The sequence below is a fragment of the Procambarus clarkii genome, chromosome 88 (genome assembly GCF_040958095.1).
Source record: "Procambarus clarkii isolate CNS0578487 chromosome 88, FALCON_Pclarkii_2.0, whole genome shotgun sequence".
In the NCBI taxonomy this organism is placed as follows: Eukaryota; Metazoa; Arthropoda; class Malacostraca; order Decapoda; family Cambaridae; genus Procambarus; species Procambarus clarkii.
Window position 1 is genome coordinate 15,431,560 of NC_091237.1, and position 15,065 is coordinate 15,446,624.

General features: G+C 36.1%; 1 protein-coding gene across 6 annotated transcripts in view; it reads right to left on the bottom strand.

Moving 5' to 3' along the window:
- Nucleotides 1-3,071: 3,071 nt before the first annotated feature.
- The window catches only part of LOC123745860 (nicotinamide phosphoribosyltransferase), a 36,349-nt gene continuing 24,355 nt past the window's right edge, over nt 3,072-15,065 (bottom strand). For 2 of the 6 annotated variants that reach the window (XM_045726946.2, XM_045726947.2), the window contains 3 exons: nt 13,574-13,759; nt 10,612-11,127; nt 7,318-8,457 (listed from right to left, as the gene is read on the bottom strand). In XM_045726946.2, coding sequence (XP_045582902.2) covers nt 8,293-8,457; nt 10,612-11,127; nt 13,574-13,759 — 867 coding nt within the window. In that variant the 3' untranslated portion in view covers nt 7,318-8,292. Of the gene's footprint in view, nt 6,617-7,317; nt 8,458-10,611; nt 11,128-13,573; nt 13,760-15,065 lie in introns of those variants that run through there. The other 4 variants (XM_045726944.2, XM_045726945.2, XM_045726943.2 and 1 more) reach the window with 4 other exon arrangements.

A 15,065-nucleotide genomic window follows, 5' to 3' on the forward strand; every position in this document is an offset into this window, starting at 1 on the left:
TCTTCCGGAACAAGTGCTTCGCTGACGACTATTGTTCGAATCAAAACACTGAAAATGCCAGCCCGTCCTCCAAACAAAGACCCAAAAGTGATTCCATGACAGCCCGTCCTCCAAACAAAGACCCAAAAGTGATTCCATGCCAGCCCGTCCTCCAAACAAAGGCCCAAAAGTGATTCCATGCCAGCCCGTCCTCCAAACAAAGACCCAAAAGTGATTTCATGACAGCCCGTCCTCCAAACAAAGACCCAAAAGTGATTTCATGACAGCCCGTCCTCCAAACAAAGACCCAAAAGTGATTCCATACACCCGCCAAACCTCCTGTTTATGAATAAAAAACGGTTTACACACACGACTCGCAACTGATTTCGTTCGAACACTTCCGGAACAAGTGCTTCACTGACGAATTTTGTTCGAACCACAAGGCTATAAATGCTTTACCCACTTACTACAAATACAAATAATCGCCAACAGAACCTAAAATCTAACCTAACCAGTGCCTAGATATGTACAATATGCTAATATATAATAATATTAATTTATATTTGACAAAATTTCTGTTTTGAATGAATAGAATGTTAACATTGATGAATGCTTCTTCTTGGGGTCGACTGCTGAATAGAATATGGACAAGATCTGAGGACGGGTTGCAAGCCTATTATCTCGCGCCCACGTCACATGCTTACAACCCATCAAATTCAATACCCATCACCCACTCTCCATGGGGTGGAAGGAGTGATACAAAGCACACAAATTGTGAAAATTAAGATTAATAATGATTGAAAGAATATTATCGTAGGTTTCGGTATCTAAATTGTTTACACCTTGTCCTCTTGGGTGAAAATTTAGACTAATAACTGTAATATTTTTTATAGTATTTTATATCACCGATTCGAAACATTTTAAGTTGATTGTCTCATACCCGAAATACTGTGCTTATTGGTGGTTTAGGCATAGTAGAATACTTGCTCTATCTAGAAATCCAACATTCTGCTTATAACCCATTTTGCATGTATGTATGTACTTTTCCCTAAATAACCATTATCATCATCAAATGTTGTTTTGAATTTCGAGATGGGCCAGTCTCACTCTGCAACAGTATCAACAGGAACAAGATGCAAAGCCGTCATCAGTGTCATGGCAAGGGAAAAGAACCAACACATGGCTGGAATTCCATGCTAGAGTAGCATATTCCTGGAGTGCCCTGACAAGTTGCTATGCAAAGGCTTGCTTCTAAAATCCTGTTGTTGCTTGCCAGTTTTGCATGTACTGCTGATAGTGTTCTATGCTGGTGTTATGTTCAATCTTTGGTCCTTATGTTGTATGATCCTTCTAGCCTCATTCAAACATCTAATCTTTTCCACATGTTAACAATGAACTGTAGTGACTATTTCTCTGAACAAGCTTGTAGCTTAGTGAGAACTTGCTTAGCTAAATGAATTGTGGGGTTCAATCCCTGAGCCTATTATATGCCTCTGTAGCCCTTTTCACTACTGCCCACAAGATAGGTATGGGGGTGCATAGTAAATGAACTAAACTAACTAAACTTAGTGAGGTTGTCCTGTAGTATTGTGCTGTAAGTGTTACCATTTTCAAAGGAATGCTGCAGAAAATTACAGGCCAGTCAGCCTTACCACTCACTAGCAAGCGCTTTAGAGAGAAGCCGAAGGGAATAAACCCTCTGCCAGCTCTTAGGTGCACACTCTTTTAAAAGCATTACATAATGGTTATGTCAAATATATTTTCTGCCTAACAAACTTGTTCATATGTCTGGAAATGGTAGCCAGCTACGAAGACAGAATAAAGTGTAAATAGACTTCTCTGGTATTTTTGGTAGGTACAGCACCATAGGCTGGCTCAGAAAATACAAGCACATGAAACATGTAATAATTTATTAAACAACGGTTAAAACAAAGCAAAGGTTTGCCCTAAATGGAAGAATGGTGTGCGTGTATGCGAGAGAGACACTGACTTGGACGGTTGGGGATTGAACACCGACCTGCTTGAAGCAAGACCATCACTCTACTTCCCAGCCCAAGTGGTTGTACAGAGAGAGAAGCAAGCATAAGCAAGAAGCCCAGGGTTCATGCCCTGGGCTAAGTATTGCATATTCACTGTTTGCTCATGCTCTCAATAGTAATTAACTGATTAAATGTGAGCTTGAGAAAACATGATGCAGACTAACCTAACCGAGTTTCAACACATGGTCCGAGGTATCTATCCCAAAAATGAAATTTAATATACAGTAAATGATGTGAAGGAAAAAAAAAGATACAAGCTTAAATACATAAATTGTTACTAGTTCATCAATATTTCAGCTTACTTAGCTAAACGAATATGTTGGTTTAATTCCTGAACCCACTTTGTGACTATCTCTTTCACCAATCAGTTCAAATTAGACAAATTTAGATTTAGTTAAGAGATAGGCATGAGCTGATTTAACAATAGATTTTTTGGATGGGTGAAACAATCTGCCAAAGTTATTGAAACAAATAAGCTACATTGTGACTTTTCTAAAAAGTCAACCAATCAGACAAAGGTCTGCAAATATTTGTAAATTAAATTACATTACTGTACTCTTTGAAACCTTCATGGTCCCAGGTTCCTGTTGGGTACACAGGGAAGGAACAGTGCCCAGTTATTCTACCACACCTAGGGGATTATTCCAGGTCCTCTTGCACATACGAGTTTACTGACCCAACCCTAGGTCTGATTCCAGGTCCTCTTGCATATACGAGTGTGCTAACTCCACACTAAGTCCAATTTCAGGTCTTGCTTATATAGCAAGTGTAACCCTAACCCTACACAAGTGTCAACCAATTTGGTTGCCATTGGCAAATTAAATTTCAAAGGATACTGCTTATGAATGGCATAGGCTACTGATATGTATTAAGGACAAGTAATTATCAAAAAGAAGGCACCAAACCGGGAAGGCTGTGTAGCACCATCAAATGTGCGGGATAATCAGAGGGCGCTAAATATCACCAAGGATGCCAATACGAGAACAGAAACGCATAAGGTGAACGATATCAAAAGTATCCGAGTCACCAAGAAGTATTAAGGACAAGGAAAGATTTTATTGGTTCAATTTATAATTAAAAACAATATATTGCTTTATATGAAAATTCTTAAATAATTAATATAGCAAATTTAATGCCCTCATTTTTATGTTTGTGAATTGTGTATGAGAGAAACACATTCACTATCATTTGTCCAAATGATACATATGTATTATACACAAATTTAATAATATAAATATATTCTAGTATTCATTCATGCATTGCTTTTCTATAAAATGTAAAAAGGTGTAAAGTAAAAATTGTATGATTATCCATGGTATGCAACATTTCACTCATTAACACAACTGTATACACTTAATTAAATGCAAAACAATTTACCAGTAGAACTTTACAATTGCAAACACACAATAGTTCAAAATATGCAGCAGAATTAAAATGATTTCAGTACAGTACTACCTATTAAGGACACTTTACAGTACGAGATCCAATAGTTTTGATAAATATAAATTTAAATAATACAATGCTGTTATAGAGACTTGTGAAAAGTAATATAAATAAATTTTCAAAAGCTTTAGTTTGTAAACCTGCTTAATATTTCAAGCAATGAAGTAACATTAAGTTTTAAATCACACCATAAAATTTTTTTTATCTGCTGATGCACAAAATTGCATTTAAATTACAAAGTGTCCATTTGGTATTTACTCAGTCAACTTATACATTGCAACTTTTCAACATAGCATACTGTGTAACAGGTGGTGAACTTTCTGCATTCTCGAAGGGTGCCCTAGCGTCACGCCCCTTGTGGATTTGTTCATTGATGCATCACGCTATTGTGATTTCTGTGTGTAATCAGTAGTGGCAGTTACGAACTTCCTAAATAGAAAATAACCGTGTCCTCAAGTAACCGATTCATACATTTAAAAATTAAAAGCATGTACAGCATTGCTGCAATTTTTAAGTACTTTAAAAAGATGTGGCAATTATGGAAGATAGAATAACTGATACAGGCATAAAACTTAAGAACATGCAACAATCTTAATTTCTACATATATATGTAGCTTGTATATTATTACAAGCCTGGCAATAAAATTTAAAAAAATGGCCGAAATATTGAATATGGAAGCCTTATCCAAAATGTTTAGTGTAAGGAATGTACTACCCAAATAGTGAATAATGACAAGTTGCCTCTCCAAACACCTTCCCATCTGAATATAACTTGCAGGGCATCACACCCTCATTCACTAAATGACATCACACCATCTTTCACCAAATGGACTTCACACAATCTCACTAAATGGACTTTACACCATCTCACTAAATGACATCACACCATCTCACTAAATGACATCACACCATCTCACTAAATGACAGTTTGAATTGTCACATGTCTTCTGCATACCTGTATTTACTGTTTTCTGTTAATTTATACCATACATCATTTTATACAATAAGCAAACAAAATTAAAGCATTATAATTAACCAGAGAACAAAATTCATTAACCAGAGAACAAAATTCGTATTCAAGAAAAAAAGGGGGAAAATAGTTATATGACGTGTTCAAGAAACGCTGAAGGCAAAAACATTTTGATAATTTAATACGTTCCTAACAAGAAACTATGCTGATGTGAAACAAAGTAGACTATGCAATGTCATTTTTCAGTGAAACCCAATTCACAGTTTTTCAAAACAACTGACTTTTCTTTTAGACTTTTGCAGCCTAATATATGGCATGTGAATCCTTTCCCTTTTCAATCTTCAATATTTCAGCCACACTAATAAAATAACTTATTCTAAAATTATCCAAAATTATACAACTACATAATGTATTAAAAACTAAGTACAATTAGCACTACATGCTCAACAGTATCAGAGCAGTCATTTGTGAATCTAATCCATCTACATCTACCCACTGGGCATTATATCCAAGAGCAACACCAATTTGACTCCAAATCAATGCAAACAATGTTGATTCAGCATTGAATTAGCATTGATTCAATGTTTAACCAGAGCCACTCTTGAATATTGTGCCCACTGGGTAATGACTGATATAACCATAGTTATTGGCATGCACTATTTGCTTTATGATTTTGCAAATTACAAAATGAAAGTGATGAAAATTTGTGCACATTTATGACTTTTCTTATGTCATGTAGTACAGTTGTGTACATTCTAAACCTGCAATTGGGGATCCTGGGTTCGATTTCTAGGTGGGAAAGACATGGCTGGGACTTCAAATCTTTGGAGCTAGGACTCCTTTCATCAAATGCCTCACCAAACGCTAAACTGGTACCTGGGAGTTAGTCAACTGTTGTAGAGTTGCATCCTGGGGTGGGTCGTTAGTCTGACCCATTGGGACTTTAATACAATGTTCTTGACCTTGTATACAAGCCTCGATACAAACCTAACGTATATGCTTATACAGTGTGCCTGTTCCCGACGAAATGATCATTAAAATATAAGGAGCTTGTGCTCTTTGGTTAGGAGTAAGATGACTATCATCCCACCACCTCTTAACTAAAAAATTTTAGTTTACAACTTTACATCAACTTTAGTTTACACTGTGATAATTTGAACTATCAAGCTTGCCTCTTGTTTATTAAGAATTTATGGGAAAGAAATTTGTTAGCTCAGCAGAATAATGTAAATTGCTTTTCTTGTATTTGCATTGAACATTTAAATCCTGAAAATCTAATAAACTTAGGTGCTGTTATTGTACTGTCTTAGCAGCGCATACAGACACTGATACACTATGTCAAAGAAAATATATAGTGATAAGTTTTCTTTTATTAATTTTCAACTATGCTTTTTCTCAAACTCTTTAGGAATTTCTCCAGTTCATAAAAATAAAAATGCTAGCTTGCAAATTATAATGCTGTGCTGCATATGTTGATTGTGTGAATATGCATTTGAAGATGTAAAATATGTAACAATTGGGGATCTAATGTATATATCCCAAATAAACTTGAAGGACTGTATATAGCATCTTGTGCTTTATGGTATAGAAGTAAACAATAAAGATTTACAAAATACAAATATGACTATTCTTAAAACCTGAGGTAATGTGATAACCGAGACTACGGTTTACAAGTTGAACTAAATATAGAAGTATAATTATTCTTTTTCTCATTCCTCCCAAGCCTCAACTTCATTGATATTATACTGTTAATATAGTGCACTATTTATACTATATTCACTCAAAAAGTCAGCACAATCTTGCATCAGATATTCCAAAATTTAAAAAGATGTATCTCAGTATAAAAAATCATTTGGTGTACATTAACCCTTACACTGCTACAACTCCTATTTGCAATTAACTCCTGCATGCAACTCACAATATGAACTTTGCTTTGTTTATTTGACTTAACTATATTTTGTCCAATGCACCATGATGTAGTATTTTTTAAGTAACTAAACAGTGTAACTGTTAATCAACCATAACAACCGATCAACTACAGTACTATCTAAAACTAAGATTTTTCTTCACTTAAAAACTTGAAAACGTCAATGTCATCCGAGCCCAACTCGGCGCGTTTTCGTACTTCCTCTAGAGTATAGTCTTTCAACAATTCTCCATTCTCAAAAACTGGAATCAATATATCCTGAAACGAGAGAATAAGTTAATTTAATTTGAGCTTGTCCAATGTGTATGTACTTCAATTATTCTGTATATATTTGTTATAGTTAATTCCTTACATACAAATAAACTTGTCATTTACAAAATTTATACATTCATATTATTCTAAATACAAACTCAAAACTATTATACATGTGTATACAATACTTACATGCATATAAATTTATATATATACAGGTATGTATAAGTACATATGTATGAACAAGGCAAACAAGATCATAATAATAATGCTGGAAACATATGCTAAGAATCTCATCCACTATCCTTTTACATGAAGGAGATCATACCCATCAATACTAACACATTTAAAGTGATACCTAAATTTTAATTGCACTAAGAATAGAAATGCTTTGAAAAGGGACATGAAATACAAAGTTAAAATGTAAACATTCTTAGCTGCTTTAAAAACATGAATCATCATTGGACATTCGAACAAATCCACAAGGGCCGTGACGAGGATTCGAACCTGCGTCCGGGAGCATCCCAGACACTGCCTTAATCGACTGAGCTACAACAGGGTAAAAGGGTTGAAACCGAAGTTCTACTGAACTTCGGTTTTTAACCCTTTTACCCTGTCGTAGCTCAGTCGATTAAGGCAGTGTCTGGGATGCTCCCGGACGCAGGTTCGAATCCTCGTTACGGCCCTTGTGGATTTGTTCATTTGATGCATCACGTTAGTGTGATCTCTGTGTGTGATTGGACATTCATATAGGCCCAAGTCTCAAATCCAACACTTAAAATGCTTTCAAAATAAGGCATGCTTTGAGTTTGACTTTGCATGACTAGCAAAGGAAAAACATCCATATAAGTAAATGTCATACATGCTAAGGCATCATTGCATACAATAAAATGGAAGAAAATTGATTAAGTGAATTAATAAAAGTACTGTATTTCAAAATAATAGATCACCGCACATGCCAGAACCCTTGCTGGCTCCATATAAAAGAATTAATGAATTATAAACACTGAACAGATTGATCCCCTGTGCAAAGAATCTCACTACTGTATGTTAAATTTGCTAGCTCATTCAAAAGCCAAACTCAAGAGTAATACAACTGTGTTTTATAGGCTAGCTTGTCATTTTCCAATCTGTAGTTTAAATTCCATCACAATATTATAATAATTAATGACGTATATTGCTTACAGTCATAAACTAAATTAATATGAGACCAATGCAAATGACTTCTAATATGGTAATTTATGAAAAAATATCAACATTCAATATTTAAGAAATTGTACAATAAAACCAATCCCACTCCTTCACCTGCCTTACTCTGGCTTCTAATACAGTCTACTGGTCTAAACTCCAGTCCCATTGAAGTGTAGTAGATGAAGTACACAAAGCCTTGAAAACTATCCATGCATATTTTCTTAGATAATTTTAAATTTATGAAAATACCCTAATGTGATGCCACAAAGCTAATCATGAAATAATGAGACAGTCCTTGAGACTTCCTACACTACTACATATGCACAAATTATTTTTTTTAATACCTGTACACATTTTTTTACTAGGTGAGTACAAAATGCTTCCATTGTTCATAATTAGCTACCAACCACACATCTATGGCTTCCTCATAATAATGTCATACTCGCAAACATGCACATCAGGAAAATAGCTTTAGCACTTTATCTGATACGTTAACATTCACTCCCTACCCTTTCAGTCCAACCACTTGGACTGACTGGTACAGCAACATCACCACTTCTTGCAGGATCAGCGTTTGACAGCCAATGGTTCGGGTGGTTGGCCACCATTCTTTCACTCCATTCTCGTATCCCAGTTCTTGATCTGTCCTCGTATACCTTCCGAGTGTTACACGATACAGTCATTCTAGCCAGTGATTTCTTCTGAGAAGTGCCTTTCCCTAGCTTCACGACTTTTATACACTGTAATGCTCACTGCCATCCCAAGTTAATAGCTAACGTATCAACAATAGGTATATCTAATAAGTCCTCCTAAAACCAACCCAAGTCCACCACTAACACTGCTTTCAGCAGGCCATCGATTTCTTTAAATTAAACAAATAAATCGGGCTTTCACCTGTTCTAGTCTTGGGCATATAAAGCGCCCTACATATATCCTGGACAACCTTAAACATTCCCATGAGCACCTATCCCATTTCCCCTTGCCCAACCACTTGGGCTGAACGTTAAGAGTGATGGTCTCACTTCATGCGGGTCAGCATTCAGTCCTTGACCATCCAAATGGTTGGGCACCATTCCTTTTCCCCATCCCATCCCAAATCCTTAATCTGATCCCTTGCAGACAATTAGTCACAATAAGGTGGCTGAAGATATGAAGACTAAACCAAGATCAGAAGACTGAACCCTTGCAAGTGCTACGTAGTCTTAATAACTTAGCACTTTCTCCTGATAGATCCCTTCCCCTATTCCATTTCCCCATACCCACCCTACCACTCTACATTTCTATCAACTATTCATTTATCCAGACTAGTGCTTCTCTCAGGAAATAAAAAACTAAGTACAGTATACTGTACTACAGTATTTGAGTGAGCAGATATATGAGACCTGAGGCTTTCCACAGCAAAGAGTAATGAACAAAAAGAGATATATAGGACAAGGCTGGGTGGAAGTGGTGTGTGTAAGGGAATGAATGTATTTGTATGTTCTGTACAGAAATATTCATGTGGAGCACTATACACCTGGTTTTATGAAGTGGTGGAGAGTTGCTGTTGGGGTGCGATGTGGTGCTTATTTGTGAAGTATATTGTGAATGACAATTCTAATACATGGTTAAGTAACTTTTAATTATTTAATATAATTTATATAATTCTTAGTTATATGAAGTACATTTGGAACATGATAGAGTATCTATAATCTCCTTTGACTATATTACCCCCCCTTTTCTTCTCTGGGAAGATGCCCTAATTCATAAGCATGGAAAATTGGGTGATGATAATGCATGTATGTAAACAGCTAAAAATTTATGAATTTACAAACATCAAACTGCATAATACAGAAAATGCAAATTTGCTGATTATGATGGACATTAAAAGATATTTACAGTATTCCCACTTTTCTTCTGCACATGGGAAAAAATAGTAAAATATGTACAGAAAGCTTCAGTGAGTGCTTTAAAATACAGCAGACAATAGCTAGTACGCTGCATCACAATTGACCCACCACCAAGTACATGGTTACTAAATTTATACCAGAATTTTAGTGTATGACATATTGCCGTCATGACCATAGATGACCATTTGAATTATGTACATAGCCATAGCTGCTGCCACAGGCATTTTATTAATTTTCATGTATTCCTTTATGTTTAATGTATTGTACCGGTACTCTATATCCAATCCTGAGATGCATAAAAAACCATTTTGGTGCTTCTGGTATGTAAAGGAAATGCCAGCAAATTTATGAGAAGGTATAAGCTCTTCACAATGTGGCAGATATTTACAGGGAGATCTTTGTGAGAAACCCCAGTAGTCACAGACCATTAAGCTTTACAATGACAGCAGCAGGCTCTCCAGCCCGAGTTTTGGGGTCTATGCGCCTCGGGCAGTGGGGAGAATGTTAATGCTTACATTTGTCTTATTTAATTTTCCTTATTTTATAAATTTAAAACAAATATTCTAAACTATATACAGTATGTATATTGATAAGTATTTCTGAAAAGTTTTTTTAGAACTTATCTGCTTTTTGTCCTATAAGTTCCAAGTACAGTTTGTGGCTGGCAAGAATGCACTATGCTTAGAAACCTACTACCCCATCCCCTTCCTCTTGTACTAGCCAATATCTACTGTATTAACAACAGCGAAAATGGATGAAATTTATAACATAGAAAACCTAAAAGCTTTAAATAAAATCTGCACACACACACCCACTAAAACAGTAAACAGTGAAAGCAATGGCTAGAAATCGTTTTAAGCATTTAATGCTCTAGAAGATTTACTAGTGGTATATCAAGGCAATATTTTTCGAGGAGCCCACCTTGCCACTGTGTTGGGAGAAGACTGCATCTATGTCGAAAGGTGAGGATGAGAAGGGCTTGACGGGAACAAAATCAAAAAAGGATTGTGTGCAAAGGGAAGTAGAACAAGAGTCAACAGGAGATTGTGAGCCTTGTGTATCTAAACATTCATGATTTATCTTTAATGGAACAGTTTGAGAAATTAAAACATTATTACAATGCAAGGTACACGAGGGTGACTGACTCGATAAGGATGACACAAATGGTGCGTTTTGCAACCTCCTCTTGCTCCCCTGTATGAGCTTTTTATTTTCTTTGGAGTTAGGTTTATATAATGCGGAGGGACACTTAGATACATAAGGACAGGACAAATCTGAATAAATTAAATCGTCTCTCTGAGTTTGCACCTCACAGAAAGACGGGCAAGGGGACAGTTTCAAGGGTGGAACACAATGAGGCCTTCTCTGTTTTAGATATGGGCAGTAGTATGGTTCCTTAGTGATGAACTCCTGAATCACCTCGCAGACGCACGATGCCTGTTTCATCAGCATAAGGAATAATGTTATCAGATGCGGGGAAACATACGTTCTGGATTCATTTTATATCCAATTAATGCATCTACAATTACCTACTACTATTGCCATATTGTATCTTAATTAATAATTTAATTGTATTGGTGGGTCACATTCTGGGAAACATAGGATTAAGGACTTGCCTGAAATGCTATGCATGCTAGTGGCTGTACAAGAATGTAAGAACTCTTGTATATATAAATAAAATAGTCCTTGAAAATAGAGCAGAACAAAAGCTACTCGAATATATACAAAAAAATAATGTGAAAGGATTCAAGGGAAGAATGACTGGCCATCATAAAGATATGTAAAGGGAGTGAATGACAGTCAATACTCAACAAAAACTTGTATATCACGCGCCCGAAACGCTGCGCGTACTAGTGGCTTTACAAGAATGTAATTACTATGCTATGTATCCTCACAATCCCAATGTACCTTCTTGTACATATATAAATAAATAAATTAATAAATACATCTCTGTACTGTACTGATGCTTCCTTAATATAGTGCTACCCCTCTCTTCAAAAACTAGTACCAAACTTCAAAAACTTACTTCCAAAACTACTATTTTTTATATTATTTACTCCAATCTTTATCAATCTTTAAATGTCTCTTGTATCATGTGGGCACACTTACTAAAAACAATATCTTTCTGAACTACCTCACTTCATTGCCCTTAAAATGAAGATTGAGATGTCTATGGGAAAGCAATTGTGCAAGCAGGCAGGGTGACGCTCGTTGTACTTGCCAAGGAGCACTAAGAAATAACTCATTGGCTCGTTCAGCCATCTACCCTTTCCTCCACCAGGTGGCAGCACCAGAACCACAATACAGTATGTAACTAAGCCGTATCTCATTCTTTCCTGTCTTTATGTCAGAGGGAAGCCAGAAAACCAGATTAAAATAAAGCGGCTTGTTTATCCATTTAAAGTTTCTTTGCACAATGGATTCATGCCAATACTGTATAAAATTCTTTGGTGTGTGTGTTTATAAATATTGTTTGGTTTCGTATTTTCAATAATCTGCCTGAGTCAGTGGTGCTCAGCATGCAGTGAGCATGAACCAGCTTCCCAGCTTTGCTTAATTAACCTTTTGGAAGAAAGCAATTGGCACTAAGCACTAGGTGCCTTCAGCAGCAATTCTACCTGGCATATATGATCGCAGGAGAGACAACGTCGTACATAGATCCTAAAGATTGAGAATTCTAGATTTAAGAACTATGATTCACTTGCAGAATAAAATATGGAAACAAATTTACTTGCACAATTGTTTTAGTTATTTTGTACAGTTAACTAATTGTTATTTAAACTTGTTAATTTAAATTATCTATTTATACAGACAGGTGAAAGACACAGTATATAGACTATCCTGATAATAGGTGAAGAACCTATTAATGGCCAAGAGTGTTCTATATTAGATACTTAAGGTTCTTCAAACCTCAAGTATCTAATATTGAACATTAGCATTTTTTCTTAAAATTGGTAATTATCAATGCAAAAGTTCCTACTAAACAGTGTGTAACCCATTGAGAGGGACAAATATCATATTGTTGTATGATTATAACAGAATAAAGGTGTAGGGGAATATACGAGGTGGTAGTTAGGTCCACAAAACGACACAGGAGAACTACTTCAGATGTGAGATCAATACTCTAGAACAGGGGGAAATGAGATTAATCAACATCTAAAGGGAAATATCCTCTGAATCCAAAGAAAATAACCCAATTTTAGGAGGAAATCTTGACAGTCACTGACAAATTAAGGGTGTGCCCGACATTTACATTTTGAGAGGCTAGTTCAGATACAAGACAATTAGACTAAGACTCAAGAGGGCTGCAGAATCATCAGCATAAGGACTGATAACATTAGATGTACTGTGATGATGATTATTGATAAATAATGTGTTATAGTTTGAAGGAGACATCAATTATAACACCAAAATAAAAAAATGAACCAAGGAATACACCTATTACGTCGTAAAAACTAATAAATGTAACTAAGGATAAGACAAAGATGAAATATAATTTGGAAAAGGATAACCTGAAGTACCACAAGAAATTTTCTGTAGTACTGTACAGTATATGTATAAGCAATTTTAAAACCAAAATTAACATAAAAATGTAACAACCCCTACCCCCACCCCACACAACAATGTTGTGCAATCAGCCTTACATCCCCTGCATTATATGGTTGGGAAAGTTGGGTTTGAAATCCAACTTACACACATTTCTTCCCACTAAAAAAAATATATATTTTTTGACAACTTTAAACATACTAGTATTTTCTAATATCATTTCCCTATTTTCTCCAGGCCTCTCCACCCCCATGATGTGGAAAGTAAGATAATAAATGAATGAAAAAACACGCAAATTATGAGCCAATGCCGGGCTCATTGATAAAGAATGTCTCACCATTTTTGGGTCACCTCTTCCACCCTCAAGAGTCTTGTACGTTCCATTCACCTGGTGTAGCGCCAGCTTCCCTTTCTTGCTCGTCTTACCGAGGTCAGTGATCGGCTCCTTGTACACTTCCACTCCTTCACCATTAATTATGGCATAACTGCACTTGTAGGCACATTTTTGGGTGTCACGATCAACCTGCAATATTTTTTAGACTTCGTATACTGTTCATTTATAAGCTCTAATTAATGTGACTGTTCAGAATAGGTTAATGCAAAGGCAAAAAAAAAACAGCGTAGAATGTAATGAAACGCCATTTTCTGAGTGAGCCCCGAAGGCTTCCTGAAGCTATCCAAACTGACATGTCAGTTTGGATAGCTTCAGGGAGCCGATGGGGCTCCCCACAGAAAACATAGTAACTCAAAGTACAGCATCTTTAGAAATGGAATTTGTTAGGTCAAGAAGATTCAACAGACTATCCTTGAAAGAATAAAGATCAAAGGTGTTGGGGAAAACACAGGGTGGTTGTCTATTCCACAATATTCTTGTGAAATAAGAGAAGAACAAAAATCCCCAAAACACGATGAATAGGAAAAGTTGCTGTATTATGAGTACTGTGTGATCACACTTGGTTGTAAAGATCACTCATTTGTCAGGGAATTCATTTTGCGTCTCACAAAGGGGTCTCTTGCTTCTAGCAAAGGAATCTCCTGTCGCCCATTAATGCCCCCCCCCCCTCCCTACCTTTTGACAACACTCACCATGCACTAACACATGTTGGTCTCGGCTACATTTTCTTAATGCCCCTATTGTGTGAAAATATTTCATGCTTAAATTTTTTTTTTTTCTTGTAGTGAGCTTTTCTTATCTTTCATTTCATTCCCTTTTATTTTTGCTTATACTTGTTAAGACATGCATCTTTCTTGCCATACATTTATCAAATGCTTTACAATTCATTTGAAAGAATATCACTGAAGGATACTTGCAAATGCCTGGAAACTATTTTACACAAGGCAACCCTTTTAAAGATGTGAAGTTCTCAAGAAAAATGCATCCTGAGATATGATAAAAGAATGCAAAAGGGGTAAATTACAATTGAATAAATTTTACCAGAGTTTAAAGTACTACATTTGGTTAGTGTGTGTGCAGTATTCAAGTAAGCAAGTAATATGAAAAGACCTTCAGCCAAGATGTAGGTCCACCATGTAATATGCATTTATACTGTAAGATAGACCCTTGTGAAGGGTGTAACTCAGTACACACACATAGAAACAGCAGTGTTAAATGTGGAAAAACCAATCTGGAACTCTTTCATTTGGAATCCCCACCAGTACAATAGGCAGTTGTGCACACGCGCAGAGCATTATTAGTTATACCTGTACTCTAGGGTACAGCTTTCAATCCCGTGCCTTACAATACTGGCGCCAGCATGTTTGGCTCAGTTACTGCAAGTTATCTGGCTGTGAAGTAGCAAGAGACCTATAAAATTAGCAGTTGACAACAA